Raw genomic sequence first — 23,283 nt, forward strand, 5'->3', positions numbered from 1 at the left:
AAATTATGAGAAAAATCCGTGCAGAAGTTCTCAAGGAATAGCAGTAACAAGCATTGTTTACAACGGATGATGGACGATGGACAAAAGGCGTTACAAGATGGTGACTTTTACATCCACCAGTACAATATCTTTGTTGTGGCCTAAAATTACACTTCTTAGACAGTCCTTTTTACATTCAAACAAAATTTAGCACTGAAGCTTAAGAACTTTAAAATGTGTCAAGTTGTGGAAGCCATATTGGATTGACCAAAAAAAAATTGCACCAGTCAAACTTTAGAATAAGTCCAAAATGTGTTTTCAAGACGGCAGTTGTGGTGTCCATCTTGGATTCGGATAGACCGGAAAGATAACAAAACTTCTTTGGGACCATGTCAAGATAATTTCAAGAAAGTTTCAGTTTAATTAGACAGGTAGAACTTGAGAAGTAGTTCAAAATGAGTTTTCAAAATGATGGCTGTGGTAGCCATCATCGATTTACAGAATGACCCGAAAAATAACAACATTTCAGGCAAGTTTTAGCAGAACTTGAGAAGAAATTTACAATTTGAAAAGTTTATGGATGGTGCATTGCAAACAATGACGGACGAAGCACGCTGAATTTAGGGTAAAGATGATCTAAAAATGAAACAACCATTTACTATTTAGTGTAGATCCATTCACAGTTGTATTGAAAACTCATCAAACTGAAGTAATCAATCTAAATTTTATTTAAGATTATAGACTCGAGTAATTGAAGTGTTTTTGTACACAGCCGCGTATATCAGTACAAACCAGTTAAAAACAGACTGATAACAAATGTTTGACAAACAATCTTCACAACAAACAAGCTCATCTTAATCTTAGATATTTTTCAATATTCAATTGTTTCTTTTTACTCTGACTGGTTTGTGACTATGTCTTCCTTTAGGTTTAAAACTAGGAACACTCTTTAACTTTTCTATTTGAAGCTGTTCTTGTCTTCTTTTCTCAGCAAATTCTTTGGTAAAATCCAGTTCATTCATCATTTTCATAACATTTTTCTGTAAAATAATAAAACATAGACATCTTAATGTCATTATTATTCATGACTTTAAAACACTGTCAGGAGACACAGACAAACATTAGAAACCAAGAGAGTATCAACTGTGTACCACGATATGTTATGGAAAATATCCCTGTATTTCAGGTGCTCATATAAACGTGGCTAAATTCTTAGTATGAAGGCCATTTTTCACTTTTCACTAGTAAACACCATCCCATTTATCTAAACGATGACTTAGCATATGTAAAGCACAGGATTTTTAGCTTTCACAGGTTATCTCCCTTGCACCAGAAATAATTGTTTCGTTAAGAAAGCTAGCACATAAATTGATTTAAAAAAGAAACTCTTTGATATCTTCATTCCTTTAGAATCAAGGTTGAGTTGTATGAGTTGTCTTTGTAACAATAATCTAGAGTTATCAGAGGTTTAGGGAAGGAGGTATATAATTTGTGGCTACCCTATCACTATTGTCGTAATAATCTGTTACCTACCGCCATTTCTTTATTCATCTCTCGTCTCCGTAACTGTCCTTTACTCAGTGGTGTTGGTCGGCCATCTATATACAATACCAAATTTGTAATTATAAACTCATTAATTCATTGACTGTAGTTAATTTTTTGTATCTCTGTAATTATAAACTCATTAATTCATTGACTGTAGTAAATTTGTTATATCTCTAATGTATAAAATAAGGTTATCACAAGTAAAACAAGATATCTTTACTGAGAGTAGATTCTATCAATAGTATGTTTGCTTTCTTATTTGTGGTCATATTGGTCAATTATAGTGTTCTTTAACCTAAATCTGTGTAATCAAGTAAGTCATATTTACCTTTGGTACCTAAATAGGTGTAATCAGGTAAGTCATATATACCTTTGGTACCTGAATAGGTGTAATCAGGTAAGTTTTATTTACCTTTGGTACGTTAATAGGTGTAATCAGGTAAGTCATATATACCTTTGGTACCTAAATAGGTGTAATCAGGTAAGTTATATTTACCTTTGGTACCTAAATAGGTGTAATCAGGTAAGTTATATTTACCTTTGGTACCTAAATAGGTGTAATCAGGTAAGTTATATTTACCTAAATAGGTATAAACAGGTAAGTTATATTTACATTTGGTACCTAAATAGGTGTAATCAGGTAAGTTATATTTACCTTTGGTACCTAAATAGGTGTAATCAGGTAAGTCATATTTACCTTTGGTACCTAAATAGGTGTAATCAGGTAAGTTATATTTACCTAAATAGGTATAATCAGGTAAGTTTAATTACCTTTGGTACCTAAATAAGTGTAATCAGGTAAGTTATATTTACCTAAATAGGTATAAACAGGTAAGTCATATTTACCTTTGGTAACTAAATAGGTGTAATCAGGTAAGTTTTATTTACTTTTGGTACCTTAATAGGTGTAATCAGGTAAGTCATATATACCTTTGGTACCTAAATAGGTGTAATCAGGTAAGTTATATTTACCTTTGGTACCTAAATAGGTATAATCAGGTAAGTTATATTTACCTTTGGTACCTAAATAGGTGTAATCAAATAAGTCATATTTACCTTTGGTACCTTAATAGGTGTGATCAGGTAAGTTATATTTACCTAAATAGGTATAAACAGGTAAGTTATATTTACCTTTGGTACCTAAATAGGTGTAATCAGGTAAGTTATATTTACCTTTGGTACCTAAATAGGTGTAATCAGGTAAGTCATATTTACATTTGGTACCTAAATAGGTGTAATCAGGTAAGTCATATTTACCTTTGGTACCTAAATAGGTGTAATCAGGTAAGTTATATTTACCTTTGGTACCTAAATAGGTGTAATCAGGTAAGTCATATTTACCTTTGGTACCTAAATAGGTGTAATCAGGTAAGTCATATTTACCTTTGGTACCTAAATAGGTGTAATCAGGTAAGGTATATTTACCTTTGGTACCTAAATAGGTATAATCAAGTAAGTTATATTTACCTTTGGTACCTAAATAGGTATAATCAGGAAAGTTATATTTACCTGATTAGGTATAAACAGGTAAGTTATATTTACCTAAATAGGTATAAACAGGTAAGTCATTACCTTTGGTACCTAAATAGGTGTAATCAGGTAAGTTATATTTACCTTTGGTACCTAAATAGGTGTAATCAGGTAAGTTATATTTACCTTCAGTACATTGTACCTAAATAGGTATAATCAGGTAAGTTATATTTACCTAATTAGGTATAAACAGGTAAGTTATATTTACCTTTGGTACCTAAATAGGTATAATCAGGTAAGTTATATTTTCCTAAATAGGTATAATCAGATAAGTTATATTTACCTTTGGTACCTAAATAAGTATAATCAGGTAAGTTTTATTTACCTTTGGTACCTAAATAGGTATAATCAGGTAAGTTATATTTACCTAAATAGGTATAATCAGGTAAGTTATATTTACCTAAATAGGTATAAACAGGAAAGTTATATTAACCTACATAGGTATAAACAGGTAAGTTATATTTACCTAAATAGGTATAATCAGGTAAGTTATATTTAATTAAATAGGTATAAACAGGTATGTTATATTTACCTAAATAGGTATAATCAGGTAAGTTATATTTACCTAAATAGGTATAATCAGGTAAGTTATATTTACCTAAATAGGTATAATCAGGTAAGTTTAATTACCTTTGGTACCTAAATAAGTGTAATCAGGTAAGTTATATTTACCTAATAAGGTATAAACAGGTAAGTTATATTTACCTTTGGTACCTAAATTGGTATAATCAGGTAAGTTATATTTACCTAAATAGGTATAATCAGGTAAGTTATATTTACCTTTGGTACCTAAATAGGTATAATCAGGTAAGTTATATTTACTTTTGGTACCTAAATTGGTATAATCAGGTAAGTTATATTTACCTAAATAGGTATAATCAGGTAAGTTATATTTACCTTTGGTACCTAAATAGGTATAATCAGGTAAGTTATATTTACTTTTGGTACCTAAATAGGTATAATCAGGTAAGTTATATTTACCTAAATAGGTATAATCAGGTAAGTTATATTTACCTTTGGTACCTAAATAGGTATAATCAGGTAAGTTTTATTTACCTTTGGTACCTAAATAGGTATAATCAGGTAAGTTATATTTACCTGAATAGGTGTAATCAGGTAAGTTATATTTACCTAAAAAGGTATAAACCTAGATAGGTATAATCAGGTAAGTTATACTTACCTAAATAGGTATAATCAGGTAAGTTATATTTACCTAAATAGGGATAAACAGGTAAGTTAAATTTACCTATAAATGTATAATCAGGTAAGTTATATTTACCTTAATAGGTATAATCAGGTAAGTTATATTTACCTAAATAGGTATAATCAGGTAAGTTATATTTACCTAAATAGGTATAATCAGGTAAGTTTTATTTACCTTTGGTACCTAAATAAGTGTAATCAGGTAAGTTATATTTACCTAATAAGGTATAAACAGGTAAGTTATATTTACCTAAATAGGTATAAACAGGTAAGTTATATTTACCTAAATAGATATTATCATGTAAGTGACATACCGTTTTTGACCCCATAAGCACGCAGGTTATTTAAAAATTGAAAAAAAAATGAAAAGGTGCTTAATAAGACGAAATTATTGCAAACCTATGCCCATGTAATTGAAATGAGGCCTCAAAAAGGGGAGGGGCACCTATGGGGACATGGGTGCTTATTGGGTCGAATACGGTATTAACTTAAATATGTATAGTTGGGTAAGTTATATTTACCTAAGTAGGTATAATCAGGTAAGTCTGTGAGAGGCCCATAGGAAATACCATCCATCGCTTTACCTTGTCTGTATAAAAGTTATAAACACACATAATAAATACAACTAAAGTGATCCACAATTGTACCATATGACTAGCTAGCCATGGCCTGTCATTACAAAGTTCTCATACAATCACAATAATTCACAGGGATCAACTATGGTAAAACAAGCAAAGTCACGGATTTTATATCATTCGCTTTCTTTAATCAAAGGCCTATAACTCCACAAAATAGGGTCCAATGAAAGTGCCAATCAAACTTGGCAAAGAGTTGAACAGAAACAGACAAAAATGGTGTCTTGCATTAATCAGAGGGCCATAATTCTGCCAAATAGAATCCAATAAAAGTGTCAAGCATTTTTATTGCACAAAAACCAAGTTAAGCAATACAGACAGACAGACGGATAAAGGGACAGATGGACAAACCCAAATCAATGTCCCCCGTTTTGGTGAAAGAAGGGAATAAAAAACATTTTCTCAGTGGTCAAGAGGATCAATACCTAATAGAATATATTTAGCATTATATGTGATGAAGTGTACCAATTAAGGATCAAATACATGTAACAAAATGGTCTTAATTAGCAGATGGTCTTGATACAGATGTCGTCACTAAGGCAGGTTTCATGGTACATGTATGTTACAAAGTCTATCAAAGTCTTAGTGGCTAGATAGTAGGTCTAAAGAATGCTGTTAATCAAATCAATTATCCTGTGCTTCCTTCAAGGTTATTGGGGTCAAACATGTGTTACATTGCTTACATGACTTCTTCCCACAAATGAAAAGGACAGGGATTGACCCATTTCATAATATGTAATTTGCCTCTAAATGCAGAAAATCTAATGGGACAATTTATTCTGAGAGTGAATTGAAGAAAGTTTGGTAATAAACTGGTGTACTTACTTTACTCTCCATTCGCTACCAAAACGTGTTTTCTTCCATTCTGGACAAAATGGTCTATGCCTATTTTCATTTTTACATGTAATAGAAGATAAACTAAAGTTTCTAGCTGCTTCCCGTGGAATTACGAGATGACTCAACTTAATAATACCTGAAAAGAGAAAAGCAACACCAAACGTTAAAGATGTAGTAATACCTACAATTGTTTCATGGATTCATTTTAGTGCCAAAACCTGATTGCAGTAGTATTACAATTTACAGAAATATTTTGATAGTATTGGACAACAATATAGGATTGGACAACAGACTAAAGGTATCAACACTATATAGGATTGGACTACAGACTAAAGGTATCAACACTATATAGGATTGGACAACAGACTAAAGGTATCAACAATATAGGATTGGACAACAGACTAAAGGTATCAACACTATATAGGATTGGACAACAGACTAAAGGTATATCAACACTATAGGATTGGACAACAGACTAAAGGTATCAACAAGATAGGATTGGACAACAGACTAAAGGTATCAACACTATATAGGATTGGACAACAGACTAAAGGTATCAACAATATAGGATTGGACAACAGACTAAAGGTATCAACACTATATAGGATTGGACAACAGACTAAAGGTATCAACAAGTTAGGATTGGACAACAGACTAAAGGTATCAACACTATATAGGATTGGACAACAGACTAAAGGTATCAACAATATAGGATTGGACAACAGACTAAAGGTATCAACACTATATAGGATTGGACAACAGACTAAAGGTATCAACACTATATAGGATTGGACAACAGACTAAAGGTATCAACAACATAGGATTGGACAACAGACTAAAGGTATCAACACTATATAGGATTGGACAACAGACTAAAGGTATCAACAATATAGGATTGGACAACAGACTAAAGGTATCAACAATATAGGATTGGACAACAGACTAAAGGTATCAACATATATAGGATTGGACAACAGACTAAAGGTATCAACAATATAGGATTGGACAACAGACTAAAGGTATCAACAATATAGGATTGGACAACAGACTAAAGGTATCAACAATATAGGATTGGACAACAGACTAAAGGTATCAACAACATAGGATTGGACTACAGACTAAAGGTATCAACAAGATAGGATTGGACTACAGACTAAAGATATCAACAATATAGGATTGGACAACAGACTAAAGGTATCAACAATATAGGATTGGACAACAGACTAAAGGTATCAACACTATATAGGATTGGACAACAGACTAAAGGTATCAACAATATAGGATTGGACAACAGACTAAAGGTATCAACACTATATAGGATTGGACAACAGACTAAAGGTATCAACACTATATAGGATTGGACAACAGACTAAAGGTATCAACAATATAGGATTGGACAACAGACTAAAGGTATCAACACTATATAGGATTGGACAACAGACTAAAGGTATCAACACTATATAGGATTGGACAACAGACTAAAGGTATCAACACTATATAGGATTGGACAACAGACTAAAGGTATCAACAATATAGGATTGGACAACAGACTAAAGGTATCAACACTATATAGGATTGGACAACAGACTAAAGGTATCAACAATATAGGATTGGACAACAGACTAAAGGTATCAACACTATATAGGATTGGACTACAGACTAAAGGTAGTATCAACAATATAGGATTGGACAACAGACTAAAGGTATCAACACTATATAGGATTGGACAACAGACTAAAGGTATCAACACTATATAGGATTGGACAACAGACTAAAGGTATCAACACTATATAGGATTGGACTACAGACTAAAGGTATCAACAATATAGGATTGGACAACAGACTAAAGGTATCAACAATATAGGATTGGACAACAGACTAAAGGTATCAACACTATATAGGATTGGACAACAGACTAAAGGTATCAACAATATAGGATTGGACAACAGACTAAAGGTATCAACACTATATAGGATTGGACAACAGACTAAAGGTATCAACATATATAGGATTGGACAACAGACTAAAGGTATCAACACTATATAGGATTGGACAACAGACTAAAGGTATCAACAATATAGGATTGGACAACAGACTAAAGGTATCAACACTATAGGATTGGACAACAGACTAAAGGTATCAACACTATATAGGATTGGACACAACAGGACAAAAAGGTATCAACACTATATAGGATTGGACAACAGACTAAAGGTATCAAACATATAGGATTGGACAACAGACTAAAGGTATCAACAATATATAGGATTGGACAACAGACTAAAGGTATCAACACTATATAGGATTGGACAACAGACTAAAGGTATCAACACTATATAGGATTGGACAACAGACTAAAGGTATCAACACTATATAGGATTGGACAACAGACTAAAGGTATCAACACAATATAGGATTGGACAACAGACTAAAGGTATCAACACTATATAGGATTGGACAACAGACTAAAGGTATCAACAATATAGGATTGGACTACAGACTAAAGGTATCAACAATATAGGATTGGACAACAGACTAAAGGTATCAACACTATATAGGATTGGACAACAGACTAAAGGTATCAACACTATATAGGATTGGACAACAGACTAAAGGTATCAACAATATAGGATTGGACAACAGACTAAAGGTATCAACAATATAGGATTGGATAACAGACTAAAGGTATCAACACTATATAGGATTGGACAACAGACTAAAGGTATCAACACTATATAGGATTGGACAACAGACTAAAGGTATCAACACTAGGATTGGACAAACAGACTAAAGGTATCAACATATAAAATGGGACAACAGACTAAAGGTATCAACACTATATAGGATTGGACAACAGACTAAAGGTATCAACACTATATAGGATTGGACAACAGACTAAAGGTATCAACAAGATAGGATTGGACAACAGACTAAAGGTATCAACAACATAGGATTGGACTACAGACTAAAGGTATCAACACTATATAGGATTGGACAACAGACTAAAGGTATCAACAATATAGGATTGGACACAGACTAAAGGTATCAACATATATAGGATTGGACAACAGACTAAAGGTATCAACAATATAGGATTGGACAACAGACTAAAGGTATCAACACTATATAGGATTGGACAACAGACTAAAGGTATCAACATATAGGATTGGACAACAGACTAAAGGTATCAACAATATAGGATTGGACAACAGACTAAAGGTATCAACAATATAGGATTGGACAACAGACTAAAGGTACAAATAAGATCAACACAAAGTATAGGATTGGACAACAGACTAAAGGTATCAACACTATATAGGATTGGACAACAGACTAAAGGTATCAACAATATAGGATTGGACTACAGACTAAAGGTATCAACACAATATAGGATTGGACAACAGACTAAAGGTATCAACACTATATAGGATTGGACAACAGACTAAAGGTATCAACGAAAGATAGGATATAGGATTGGACAACAGACTAAAGGTATCAACAATATAGGATTGGACAACAGACTAAAGGTATCAACAATATAGGATTGGACAACAGACTAAAGGTATCAACACTATATAGGATTGGACAACAGACTAAAGGTATCAACAATAATAGGATTGGACAACAGACTAAAGGTATCAACAATATAGGATTGGACAACAGACTAAAGGTATCAACAATATAGGATTGGACAACAGACTAAAGGTATCAACAATATAGGATTGGACAACAGACTAAAGGTATCAACTATATAGGATTGGACAACAGACTAAAGGTATCAACAACTATATAGGATTGGACAACAGACTAAAGGTATCAACAATATAGGATTGGACAACAGACTAAAGGTATCAACACTATATAGGATTGGACACAGACTAAAGGTATCAACAACTATATAGGATTGGACAACAGACTAAAGGTATCAACACTATATAGGATTGGACAACAGACTAAAGGTATCAACATATATAGGATTGGACAACAGACTAAAGGTATCAACAATATAGGATGGATTGGACAACAGACTAAAGGTATCAACACTATATAGGATTGGACAACAGACTAAAGGTATCAACAATATATAGGATTGGACAACAGACTAAAGGTATCAACACTATATAGGATTGGACAACAGACTAAAGGTATCAACAATATAGGATTGGACAACAGACTAAAGGTATCAACATATATAGGATTGGACAACAGACTAAAGGTATCAACAATATATAGGATTGGACAACAGACTAAAGGTATCAACAATATAGGATTGGACAACAGACTAAAGGTATCAACACTATATAGGATTGGACAACAGACTAAAGGTATCAACACTATATAGGATTGGACAACAGACTAAAGGTATCAACAATATAGGATTGGACAACAGACTAAAGGTATCAACAAATAGGATTGGACAACAGACTAAAGGTATCAACAATATAGGATTGGACAACAGACTAAAGGTATCAACACTATATAGGATTGGACAACAGACTAAAGGTATCAACACAATATAGGATTGGACAACAGACTAAAGGTATCAACACTATATAGGATTGGACAACAGACTAAAGGTATCAACACTATATAGGATTGGACAACAGACTAAAGGTATCAACAATATAGGATTGGACAACAGACTAAAGGTATCAACAATATAGGATTGGACAACAGACTAAAGGTATCAACACTATATAGGATTGGACAACAGACTAAAGGTATCAACACTATATAGGATTGGACAACAGACTAAAGGTATCAACAATATAGGATTGGACAACAGACTAAAGGTATCAACAATATAGGATTGGACAACAGACTAAAGGTATCAACACTATATAGGATTGGACAACAGACTAAAGGTATCAACACTATATAGGATTGGACAACAGACTAAAGGTATCAACACTATATAGGATTGGACAACAGACTAAAGGTATCAACACTATATAGGATTGGACAACAGACTAAAGGTATCAACACTATATAGGATTGGACAACAGACTAAAGGTATCAACAATAGGATTGGACAACAGACTAAAGGTATCAACAATATAGGATTGGATAACAGACTAAAGGTATCAACAATATAGGATTGGACAACAGACTAAAGGTATCACACTATATAGGATTGGACAACAGACTAAAGGTATCAACAATATAGGATTGGACTACAGACTAAAGGTTATTGGACAACAGACTAAAGGTATCAACAATATAGGATTGGACAACAGACTAAAGGTATCAACAATATATAGGATTGGACAACAGACTAAAGGTATCAACAATATAGGATTGGACAACAGACTAAAGGTATCAACAATATAGGATTGGACAACAGACTAAAGATATCAACAATATAGGATTGGACAACAGACTAAAGGTATCAACAATATAGGATTGGACAACAGACTAAAGGTATCAACAATATAGGATTGGACAACAGACTAAAGGTATCAACACTATATAGGATTGGACAACAGACTAAAGGACAACAATATAGGATTATCAGACTAAAGGTATCAACAATATAGGATTGGACAACAGACTAAAGGTATCAACATATATAGGATTGGACAACAGACTAAAGGTATCAACAAATAGGATTGGACAACAGACAGGATATAAGGATCAACAGACTAAAGGTATCAACAATATAGGATTGGACAACAGACTAAAGGTATCAACATATATAGGATTGGACAACAGACTAAAGGTATCAACAATATAGGATTGGACAACAGACTAAAGGTATCAACAATATAGGATTGGACAACAGACTAAAGGTACAACATAAGGTGACACAGACTAAAAGTATCAAAATAGGATTGGACAACAGACTAAAGGTATCAACACTATATAGGATTGGACAACAGACTAAAGGTATCAACATATATAGGATTGGACAACAGACTAAAGGTATCAACAAATAGGATTGGACAACAGACTAAAGGTATCAACAATATAGGATTGGACAACAGACTAAAGGTATCAACAATATAGGATTGGACAACAGACTAAAGGTATCAACAAGATAGGATTGGACAACAGACTAAAGGTATCAACAATATAGGATTGGACAACAGACTAAAGGTATCAACAATATAGGATTGGAAACAGACTAAAGGTATATAGGATTGGATAACAGACTAAAGGTATCAACAAATAGGATTGGACAACAGACTAAAGGTATCAACAATATAGGATTGGACAACAGACTAAAGGTATCAACAAATATAGGATTGGACAACAGACTAAAGGTATCAACAATAGGATTGGACAACAGACTAAAGGTATCAACATATATAGGATTGGACAACAGACTAAAGGTATCAACAATATAGGATTGGACAACAGACTAAAGGTATCAACAACTATAGGATTGGACAACAGACTAAAGGTATCAACAATATAGGATTGGACAACAGACTAAAGGTATCAACAATATAGGATTGGACAACAGACTAAAGGTATCAACAATATTAGGATTGGAAACAGACTAAAGGTATCAACACTATATAGGATTGGACAACAGACTAAAGGTATCAACAAATAGGATTGGACAACAGACTAAAGGTATCAACAATATAGGATTGGACAACAGACTAAAGGTATCAACACTATATAGGATTGGACAACAGACTAAAGGTATCAACACTATATAGGATTGGACAACAGACTAAAGGTATCAACACAATAGGATTGGACAACAGACTAAAGGTATCAACACTATATAGGATTGGACAACAGACTAAAGGTATCAACAACTATATAGGATTGGACAACAGACTAAAGGTATCAACAACATATTGGATTGGATACAGACTAAAGGTATCAACAATATAGGATTGGACAACAGACTAAAGGTATCAACAAATAGGATTAACAGACTAAAGGTATCAACAATATAGGATTGGACAACAGACTAAAGGTATCAACAATATAGGATTGGACAACAGACTAAAGGTATCAACAATATAGGATGGACAATAGATTTCTTCTTCTTATAGACACAATTCCATCGATGTCAATGATTATATTGTGCGTTGTGCAGTTTGGCAGAGGTGTGATTGTGAAAAAAAAGAGTGAAGTTATTTACAGTGATTGTGAAGGTGCATGTTATTTTTTACTTTATTTTTTTTTAGTGTATAGCTATAAGATAAAAATATGATAGAATTTTAGGGAGTGGGGTTTAGGTCTTCAAGTTCTGTTTTTAGGATATGTGACTTGAAGACCTCTAGTGTAGTGCTTTGTACTGTAGCCACCGGTAGGATGTTCCATTGTTTAATTGTGTGTGGAAAAAATGAGTGTTTGAATATGTCCTTGGTGGCAGCTATATGTCTATATGTGAATGGGTGTGATTGTCTAGTCCTGTAGTCTGTCTGATTAAGAATTTGACTATAGTTTATTGCCACATAATGGTGTATGATTTTATAAAATAAAATTAAAATGTTCTTATTCTGCGTGTTTGTAGTGAGGTCCAGTTGAGGTTTTCCATCATGTCTTGTACTGAACTTGTGTTGTGGTATCTGCTTTATGTGTAGCGTGCTGCTCTGCGTTGTTTTTTCAATTTGCATGATTTGATTGATCTGGTGAGAGTCCCATACGTAGGAGAAGTACTCCAGTTTGGGTCTAACTATGGATTTGTAAGCATGTTCTTTTATATGTTGTGAGTTTATCTGTAGGTTTCGTTTCAAGAATCCTAGTGTCTTGTTAGCATTTGCAGTTATGTTGTTGATGTGCGTGTCCCATTGTAAGTTATTTTGTATTGTGATTCCTAGGTATTTGCAAGATGTTACTTGTTGTAATTTGTGGTCATGGAGTTTGTATGTATAATTGGTCTTTGTGCGTTAGGGGCCGTGGTGGCCGAGTGGTTAAGATCTCCCGACATATAACCACAAGCCCTCAACCTCTGGGAAGCGGGTTCGAATCCCATGTGGGCTGTTGCCAGGTACTGACCGTTAGTAGGTGGTTTTTCTCCGGGTACTCCTGTTTTCCTCAACCAACAAACCTGGCACGTCCTTACATGACCCTGGTTGTTAATAGGACGAAAAAATAAACAAACCAAATTGTGCGTTTGTTTGAGATGCTGAGGACCTTACACTTGTCCCGGTGGAAGGACATTAACCAATCTTCCTCCCACCTACCTGCTGCGTCTAGATCTTCTTGTAATTTACTGTTGTGTTGGTCTAACCTTTGACGATGACAGTGATGTACTTGCCGCGCAACTTGCGCAATACCTATTGCATACTGGGTTACAATATAATGCTAAACACGAGTTTATTGGTTGGTGGGCATGGCTTATATCATGTGATATGTGTGATCCACATGTGATAGATCTATCCTGAACTCATCGGGTACTACAGTATTCATAAGAACTGCAGGATGTGTCAATACTTTCTATTACCCGCAGTTTTTACAACAGACATTTCTTCAAAGAAAGCTCTGGCATTAAATGCGATAACGCGGTTTTTCATGAGCTGCTGTCCGTTTTTCGGCCATGATAGACTGGATAACTTTTCGCGTCATCGCTAGTATAATTCACGGTAGGAAATGTGCGTCGCAAATGTTACATCGAGAACAACGTAATGGCTGCCGTGAGGCCTGCCTAATGGTAAGTTAACCTCTGTTTGTTTCTTTATCAATCAACTTCTTAGATATCAATGCCGTCTAAAGTACTTTTAGTTCACTCTAGATTTATCGGCTGTTAACGGATTTCTTACAGAATGTGTCGTTTTTTCAAACATTCAAGGACAAACATCGTACGCTCGTAGATCTAACGTTGTTATCGTTAGGACTTCTACACGGAAATGCAACAAATTGCCTCGAAATTCTAAAATCGCCGATGGAACCATTTGCAGCGTACGGACATTCCTCTTTGATAAACTGGTCATTATTTTATGACTGTTTATTCTATGAACTTAAGACTTTGTTGGTAATTTTGCTTGGGTTCCGATGAACAGGTGACTGGGTCAAATGTCCCCCGTGCAGTCACATTCTTTATAATCTTGTGACAACCTCCTCTCATTACATCAGTTTTTTTTACTAATGTCATGAAAAAAGATAATCCTTTAGTTTATAATGAAGATCAAGTATTTAAGAAGTTTACCGTCCGTCAGTACCCCGTTGGCATAAGATCTTCCTCACACGTTTTTCTTATCAGGCGGCAGGCGCAGCCATATTGCCTTTCAAACTCAGAATATTGTCAGATAAACTCCGCCCACTCGTTCTATCGCCTGATGTCGGGTAGGATATCTAAACTCCGCCCCTCCAGACAATTGACAGAACCACTCGACCAGTTGATAATACTGTCGCTCAACAATAGAGTCAACATACCGAGGTATTACATCATTTATTTTGTCAACGGTTAGACCGACACGACAGTAAGTGAATCTTGTGTGATATGTATGGTTTTGTATAATATGCTGTCATCTGCAAAGAGTCTGAAGGTGCTGTGTTTGATGTATTCTGGGAAGTCGTTTATAAGGAAGAGTATTGGGCCCAAACAGGTTCCTTGAGGTACTCCTGAGACTAAAGGTATATCAACAATATAGGATTGGACAACCACGGGCGTCTGCATCTGGTTTTGGAAAAATAAAATATCCTACCCCTACTATATGCATATAGTAATATAATGTATATAGTAGTGGAAGGATAATTTATTTTTCCAAAAACCAGATGCAAACGCCTGTAGGACAACAGACTAAACAGGTCGGGGAGAAGTCCTGATTTGGCTATTATAGCCAAATACGGCTATAATAGCCAAATATAGCTATATAAAAAGTGGCAAAACGCATTGATTCATTCAGAAGAGGTATATGTTGCAAAAAGCGAGAGTTTTTGGCGCTATGTACGTTATCCTTGTCCTAAGTTGACACGATAACAAGGTTAAAATGAAAAACTCACCTGTGCATTTTTCTGTAAAATCATCGTTTTTCTAGCAGGAAATTGCAATTGTTGTCTGCATTTGCTTATTAAACAATTTCTAATCCATCTGAAGGTCACAATAACTTGCACATGTTCTCCTATATTTGTGCCAATCGAGTCAGAGTCGCTTCAACCGGAAGGGGATTTATACGACTTTTTTTTTCCCCTTTTTGACCGGCGGCCGAAAATGTCAATGGGCCGACTTGGGTATGGTCCGAGTTTTCCTTCAGTTAGAGTTACTCCCCTTCGTTCATTCTGTTATCATGGCGATAAAAACCAGGGAATTTACACAAAATTGTACAGGTGAGTTTTTTGGTTTCAACATCGTTTTGGTAATAACTAAGTACATGGATCATATTCCAATTTACTGTAAAACTCGCTTTTTGCTTTAAATACATTTTTCGGCAGATTTCATGTGTTTTGCCACTGTTTATATAGCTATATTTGGCTATTATAGCCGTTTTTGGCTATTATAGCCAAATCAGGACTTCTCCCCGACCTGCTAAATGTAGGATTGGACAACAGAATGACAGTGTCTTCTCTCAGAAGGAGGATTTATTGGCTAAATTTGCGCGGAAATCGTACAGACACAGATGCGATGGCGAGAACATTGCTACTCGGCGAGAACTGGTCGCCTGCCTGTACACCGACTTTGGACGAAACGTCTGGCATTGCATATTGTGGTCTTGGCAATGTTGATGTCCTTGGGGACTTGTGTCTTACTCTAACTGAGAGTACTTTGGGAAAAAATGAATGCGAATTGACAAACTGGTTATTCTCACATTGAGATAGATATCTTCAGCTTGTCTAGTTTACTTACAATTCCTATACATAGCAATTACGCTCACTGTGGTCTGAGGTGGTGGTCGCTCTCTGACGAGGTCCGTAACCGGAAATGCAAAAAGACGAAATAAACAGCCGAAACGTATCCGGATATTTTTTTCCGGAAACTGTCAAAATAAGAGCCATGACGAGGACAAAGGTGAACAAGAATAGTGATATTGGCTATTAGATTTGTCTGTATGTATTCTCCACCGTGTCAAATCGTTTATCTATTTCTATGTAACATAATATAGAATATAATATTAATTACGTTGCAGTACAATAACGTCAGTGACGAAAATGTGACGAGATGCGACTCAAGACTCGCACATAACTAACGTTACAATTATAATTTTGTACAGGAGATGGCATCTAGAGATACTCGTGCTACGTTAGTATATATATAGTTGTAAAATGAACGAGGAAAGCTTGGCTACTATATTGCATTGTGCAATTCAAATTTTTACATATATATCCTTTAATCATGTATAATTTATACATATGAGATAGAATGAGGAAATTAATAAAAAAACTTTTAATGATGAATTATAGTTGACCCCATATAACCAGAAACACCCATGGTACATATGATACATGTATATGTTACTGATATAATGCAAACACACAAATCAGTTTCTTTGTGAAAATGCCTAATCCTTATGGTTTACTGGAAGATATTTACATTTTCACTGTGCAGCCCTTCGTATTATAATGTACATTTGTAACTACCAAACGGAGTAGCATTCATCAGTCTATGAACTTCCATCCGCTTATTATAAAGTCTTTATTTATTGGATGCAAAATTTCTTGGGATTTCATTATAATTGTTATCAAATAGAAATATAAGCATTGAAAGTCTTTCAGTTAATTTGTTAGCGCACTAATCATGGAATTTCCTTATGTCCAGTTGGCATTCATACTGGCTATGAATGCCAACTGAAAGATGTTCATGAATGCTTAAATAAATACTGTATTTCAAACAATGGTATTTCTCCTTCACCCTAGAGAGTATCGAACTGATGTGGAGAGTATCATACTGAATACCCTTGACTCGCTAAGTTGACCCAAAAATTCTATGAAGCCGGATAATCTATTTGACATAATTAACTAGCAATAATATAATCATTACGAAAGGCAATTAGCTAAATCTATCCTGAAATGATCCTAGCTGACATAGTCGGATATATTAGTCCCGACCAAGTGTTGTTATTTTTCGGGTAAATCCAAAATCCAAGATGGCCACTATACAGCCAGCATATTGAAAACACTTTTTGAACTATACTTCTCTAGTTCTCATAGTGCAATTTAACTGCAATATTGTAACTCAAAAAACTTTTAAACAGACAATGGTGTTGCACGTCTTTATACATATATTTGTTTTAAAGTGAACAGTCGGGCAAGGATGGCTAAAGTCGGTAAAAATGGTGTGAATGTATCCAGTATAATTTCTTATGAAATGGAAAAATAAAATCTCTCGTCAAAATCTGTCTGCGTACAAAGAAATTAATTTAAAGTATGGAAATTCTAAAACGTCCTGCCGGCTCACTATGTCAGTGGTTACATTTCCACGCAGCCTCGCTTTCAATGCTTTCAACTTTTCTTTACTTTAATGGTCAGAACTGGGAAACTAAGCAGAACTTGACGGTCATATTAATATGTGAGAACTTTTGGAAGGCCAATGAACGCATTTAGAGATGGTGGAGTGATATGGCGGCTGAGACGGGATGACTGATACATATACGGATGTTAGTTGGAATGAGAGGAGAGAGATAAGTAGAGAGCATGCTGGGATGTATGTATAAGAATTATATTGAAAATGAATGTGTAAAATCCAAGTATATGAATGAGATTAGATACAGGTGTAATGAGCCAATATCTGAGCACAAAAAAAAAAAAAAAAAAAAAAAAAAATGAACGCATTTAGACTGGTTTTCTTTGCCCGAATATTCACTTTAAGTGCAATTTAAATTAAGGCACACTATACGTAACTTTTCATTTTTTTTTAATCACAAACATTTACAAGAAAATTACCACGTTTTCTCTGCATAAAATAATGACCAAAGCAAGGTAAGATGTTACTGCATGCGACCAACTGTGAAGTTTCAAACAATTATAAATAATTATTGTGGCCCACAATAAATACAAAACGAAAGGATACGAAGAATTTCACGAAGCTCTCGATTTCCCATAAATATTACCTGACCCGGCCGTTCGACTTTTCGCACGGGAAAAACAGAAACAAGCATGTTATCGTTAAAATAAACTACGAATTTATTGACTATGTTAAACTGATATAATGTTAATATTATAAACTACGCTGAACAATTGTGAGTAATTCTTCTGGAGAAGTAAGTATAATGTTTTATGGATAAATAAACATATATATTGTGGTTTCATTTTGTAAAATATTGTTAAAATAAATATTGTGTGGCTTCCTTAGTATGTACATTTTGTAGTGGGATTGGACTGGGTCGATCATTGTTAACCATGCAGATGCAGGTAGCTCAGCAGTATAGCATTGGCTAGTGTTCAGAGGTCCCGGGTTCAAATCCCGGTCTGGTCACTACATTTCTCCTCTCCTGTTTCTAAGTATTGATGTCACTATTTTTCAATTTCATCGGGGTATGAAAGAAACAAGATTTATTTCATACCTTGATGAAATAAAAACAATAGTAACAAACATACTTATGTAAGTTATTTACCAGACTGCTTGATGAAATTAAATACGTTTACATGTACGATTCCATTGATTTTCCAAGGGATTATCCCAGAGTATTTTTTTCCAAATCAATACACGACGTCAATGTTTCTATTGTGGCGTCACGATAACATTGGGTATTCGTGCCATTCTCAGATTATTTCTATTTTCATAGTTGTATGCAAAAAAGGTATTGACCAATCAGAAAGCCAGATTTGGTATAAAAACAAAGAAAATGTATTATTGAGTAATTATTTATTTAGGCATTATTCTCAATATCTTTTGGGGTTATGAAGTCGTAGATAATAAACGGAAGGACGTTCTTCATGGATGCAAAGCGTCTCTGATAAAGTGAAATGTGTTTGCAGAGAATGATAGTCTGTGGCGGAAACTACACGCTAGCACCAGAAATATATACTGTACAATTTGCACATATGTTTCTTGTAGTATTGAATGACACAAACATCTGAAACTGACTAATTTAATTAAAAACACCTATTGTCAATTATTAACAAATTTTCGCACATAAATACAAATCAGGTTTAAATAGTCAATAAATGTAATTGCCAACTGGATAACTTAGTAAACTTACTTTGAAACAGGTGGATTGCATACTGCATCAACGTGTAAATGTATAGACCTAATAACGCTTTAGTAATTGTCGGTTATGCAATGACAACTGTTTGAAGATAGCAAGTATGTTTACAAGAAGATTTTCGACCGCTCGATATCATATACGGAATAATGCTAAAATATACGTCTATTATCATTATTTTAGGTAATTGTTATAATGGTCGATCATTGTATATGTTTGTGATTACAAAAAAAAATGAAAAGTTACATTTAGTGTGCCTTTAACTGGAAACTCAATGTACCTGAAATTATCCTGACATGGTCCCAATCAAGGGTTGTTATTTTTAGTCAACATGATGGTGCCGTATACTAGCTGGTAATTAAGTGTGACATTGATTATTGATACACTTTGTTTTCTATTTCACACAGGTCCTTCTGTCTCAAACAGACCCTTTTATTAGGACATGGCTACAGCAGGTGGGTATGAGCAACAGGGCTGGTCGACCCTACCTGACCATATCGTAGTTCGTATTCTCCTCCATCTGGATCTGACTGACCGTTACAATGCATCACTGGTCTGTCGCTCCTGGCAGGCATGCTTTCACCAGCCCTACTTGTGGCGCTACTTTCACTTCCGCTTCCTCACTACTGTGGACCCCCAAAAGGATCGTATGTGGGGATACAGTCAGTGCCTAGCCAAGCATGGTCATCACCTAAGAAGTGTTCGACTCTCATTAGACCAGGGAGATGTGGAGAATAGACATCACGCCTGCCGTGTGATTGAATCATTGGCTACAACAGAAGGTCGCCAGCTAGCAGAAATCAAAATCTTTTTTACAGGTGAGAACCCTTTATTCTACGCTGGAGCTGAATTTGTGGCTGCTCTAAAGACATTATTTGGTCCAACCCCACCTACAATAAAAGCGCCACGGTCACAGATCGTACATGTGGACCTGAGTGATCTGACTGTTCCCTTCGATGATTCTGTCTTTATGATTTTAGCTGAAAACCATCCAAACCTACAGTCACTGAACATTCTTAATAGAATGCTGATCTGTAAGGTTAGTCCGTCTTCAATACTACATCTGGTTCAGAAGTGCAGGAAACTCACTAGACTAATGGCCTACCATTGCAGTCTATCGGATGATATTCTTGCTTGCTTTGCTGAGAGCGATCGTGCCCCAGTTGAACATCTGGGTATAGTGTGTAGGAGGGAGGAGAAATACAGTAAGACACTTGCATCTGAGCTGTGGCGGGATCTGGTGACTGCCTCCCCTAGCCTCAGGGTCAGTTTGGGATTTGACCACACTTGTCCTTTGATCAAGGTTGGGGAACTCATGCTACCAGAGATCCCGGTCAGAGAACTTAGACTGGAAACTTTTACACGAATCTTTGAGGAAGTGAACCTTGCAGCAGCCTATTATGCTCCCACTCTGGAAAAACTTGTCCTTCAGACTAGAAATTCTGACGACCTTGGAACAGCTCTTATCAACTTAACACAGACATGTAAATTACTGAAATCCATATATGTTTATTGTGTGCTAAAGAGAGAGGTAGTTGAAGAGATTCTGGCCAGCTCACCTTTGATAAGAGAAACAAAAGACTACATACTGAAGTGGACAGCTGATCCTGAGCCCTGGGTTGTAGGGGTAGAGGAAGGCGATTAGAGTAAAAATGATTAGAGAGGTCAGGAGCCATACTAAGTCAAATACTGTAGAGGTCAAAAAGGGTACATGTCATATGTTACAGTAAACGCCACATTTCACAAAGTCAGATTAATGATATAGTGCATTTCACAAAGTCAGATTTATTTCACAAAGTCAGATTTATTTCACAAAGTCAGATTAATGATATAGTGCATTTCACAAAGTCAGATTAATTTCACGTCAGATTAATGAGATATAGTGCATTTCACAAAGTCAGATTTATTTCACAAAGTCCTTGCCAATCTTTCATATAATATGTAATACATGTATATTCTTTTATTTACAAGTAGCTATGTACCGGTACTACATATTGCTTTGTACGAAGTATTATGCGGTAGCCTGAAGAAGAAATTACAAGATTTCTGTTACACATGGCACATGGTGCAAAGTAGTAACTTAGATGACATACTAATTTTGTATAGATTGATACAAAAACACCCATGTTGGATTTTACAATATCTGCTTTCTACGAAGTGTTTCTAATTGTCCGACTGACTTCTTGTAGTCTGGAGTTTTGTATTGTGTATAAATATATGGTTGGATTGTGATCATAATAAGTTAAGGGCACCGTGCTAATTTGGTTCTTTGACTAGAGTAGGGCCCAACAGGGAATTTAGATGTAAATCTTTAAATTCCTTCAGAAAAAAAAACAATGAACCTGTATTCAGAACATTACTTGGCATTACAAACCAGGTGAGAGATACAGGCCCTCTGGGCCTCTTGTTGTTGATGGTAAAAGTGTTAAGTAAGAAACTTTTGTTACTGAAGAAAAGTACTAATACGTCTGTTCCTATTTCTAATAGATAAAAATTACCATAGCACCTTTAGGTAAATGAAACGGGTTCGATGATTAACCAAAAGTTATAAACTTACTGCTAATACTACACTTCTATTAAGTCCCTAAACAATATTGAAGATGAATTAATTATCAATTTCCATAACATTGGTGTCTTATGTTTTCCCGTCATCGTCCTAATTGCTGCACAGTAGTTGACTATCACTACGCCACACGCAAAACATCGAAGTGAACCTTCATTGTTATCATCAATTTACACAGGGAATCTGGCATTGTAACTTCATTTCACAATAGGCTGTGATATAGAAGTTTGAATATTATAAGTGTTACTGATAATATTTGTTGTTTTTGTTTTGAAAACATAGTGGGCCTTTAGGCAATGTTCCTATATACACATGTACATATTGTCAGAATTACTGCAATGGTTTTATTTTACATACCAAATGTTAATGTCATAAATAATACCAAAATCGTTGTCTTCCTAAAGATGTTTTTTAAAACTTATTATTTTATATATTTAAACTGTTGTTTATAAACTATGTGTTTGTTGTTGGAAAAGTTCTGTGTAACATGCCTATGACCTATAGCCATATCTTGGTGCTAGCTATTTACAATTTCTGTGATCATGATGCAATGTAATGTGATTAATGATGATGAATACAAATAAATATTGGCTTGCTGTGCATTGTTGACATCTTGGAGAGTTTTCTGAAATAAAAATGACATTTTCTCTCATGGCTCTTTTGGGTATAGTGTTGGTTGAATATCTCCATATGTCGAGGCTTGTGTAACATGCAACAATGTGGTATCACAGAGCATCAGCAAAATGGACATGTTTTCTTGGTATATTTCAGGAAGTTTCAGAAACCAGGCTGGTGTAACTTCAAAGGAAGCAAACATTGAGATTTGCATAAAAAAGATTGTACTATTTTCATTCAAATATTTTTTTTTTATGTAATACCAGATACTACAGAATTTTCAATATAGGGGGGGATGTCTTTATAGGAATATTGCAATAATAATTTCAAT

General features: G+C 34.8%; 2 protein-coding genes across 6 annotated transcripts; one reads left to right on the forward strand and one right to left on the reverse strand.

Moving 5' to 3' along the window:
• Positions 1 to 689: 689 nt before the first annotated feature.
• On the reverse strand, positions 690 to 16,607 carry LOC138316149 (large ribosomal subunit protein mL52-like). The gene is made up of 5 exons (XM_069257685.1): positions 16,480 to 16,607; positions 5,718 to 5,865; positions 4,779 to 4,846; positions 1,513 to 1,577; positions 690 to 1,019 (listed from the first exon to the last, which is right to left on the reverse strand). Exons 1-5 carry the CDS (start codon positions 16,490 to 16,492, stop codon positions 858 to 860), a joined length of 456 nt encoding a protein of 151 aa, XP_069113786.1. The 5' UTR covers positions 16,493 to 16,607; the 3' UTR covers positions 690 to 857.
• Positions 16,528 to 22,993, forward strand: LOC138316147 (F-box/LRR-repeat protein 8-like). Of its 5 annotated transcripts, none has more exons than XM_069257682.1 (3): positions 16,612 to 16,679; positions 18,099 to 18,273; positions 20,182 to 22,993. In XM_069257682.1, exon 3 carries the CDS (start codon positions 20,217 to 20,219, stop codon positions 21,417 to 21,419), a length of 1,203 nt encoding a protein of 400 aa, XP_069113783.1. In that variant the 5' UTR covers positions 16,612 to 16,679; positions 18,099 to 18,273; positions 20,182 to 20,216; the 3' UTR covers positions 21,420 to 22,993. The 5 variants fall into 5 exon arrangements, with proteins under 5 accessions (XP_069113782.1, XP_069113780.1, XP_069113783.1 ...); XM_069257680.1 differs by having other exon boundaries at positions 18,099 to 18,226; XM_069257683.1 differs by having other exon boundaries at positions 16,626 to 16,641; positions 18,099 to 18,226.
• The last annotated feature ends 290 nt before the right edge of the window (positions 22,994 to 23,283 follow it).

Source organism: Argopecten irradians, chromosome 2, assembly GCF_041381155.1.
Source record: "Argopecten irradians isolate NY chromosome 2, Ai_NY, whole genome shotgun sequence".
NCBI lineage: Eukaryota > Metazoa > Mollusca > Bivalvia > Pectinida > Pectinidae > Argopecten > Argopecten irradians.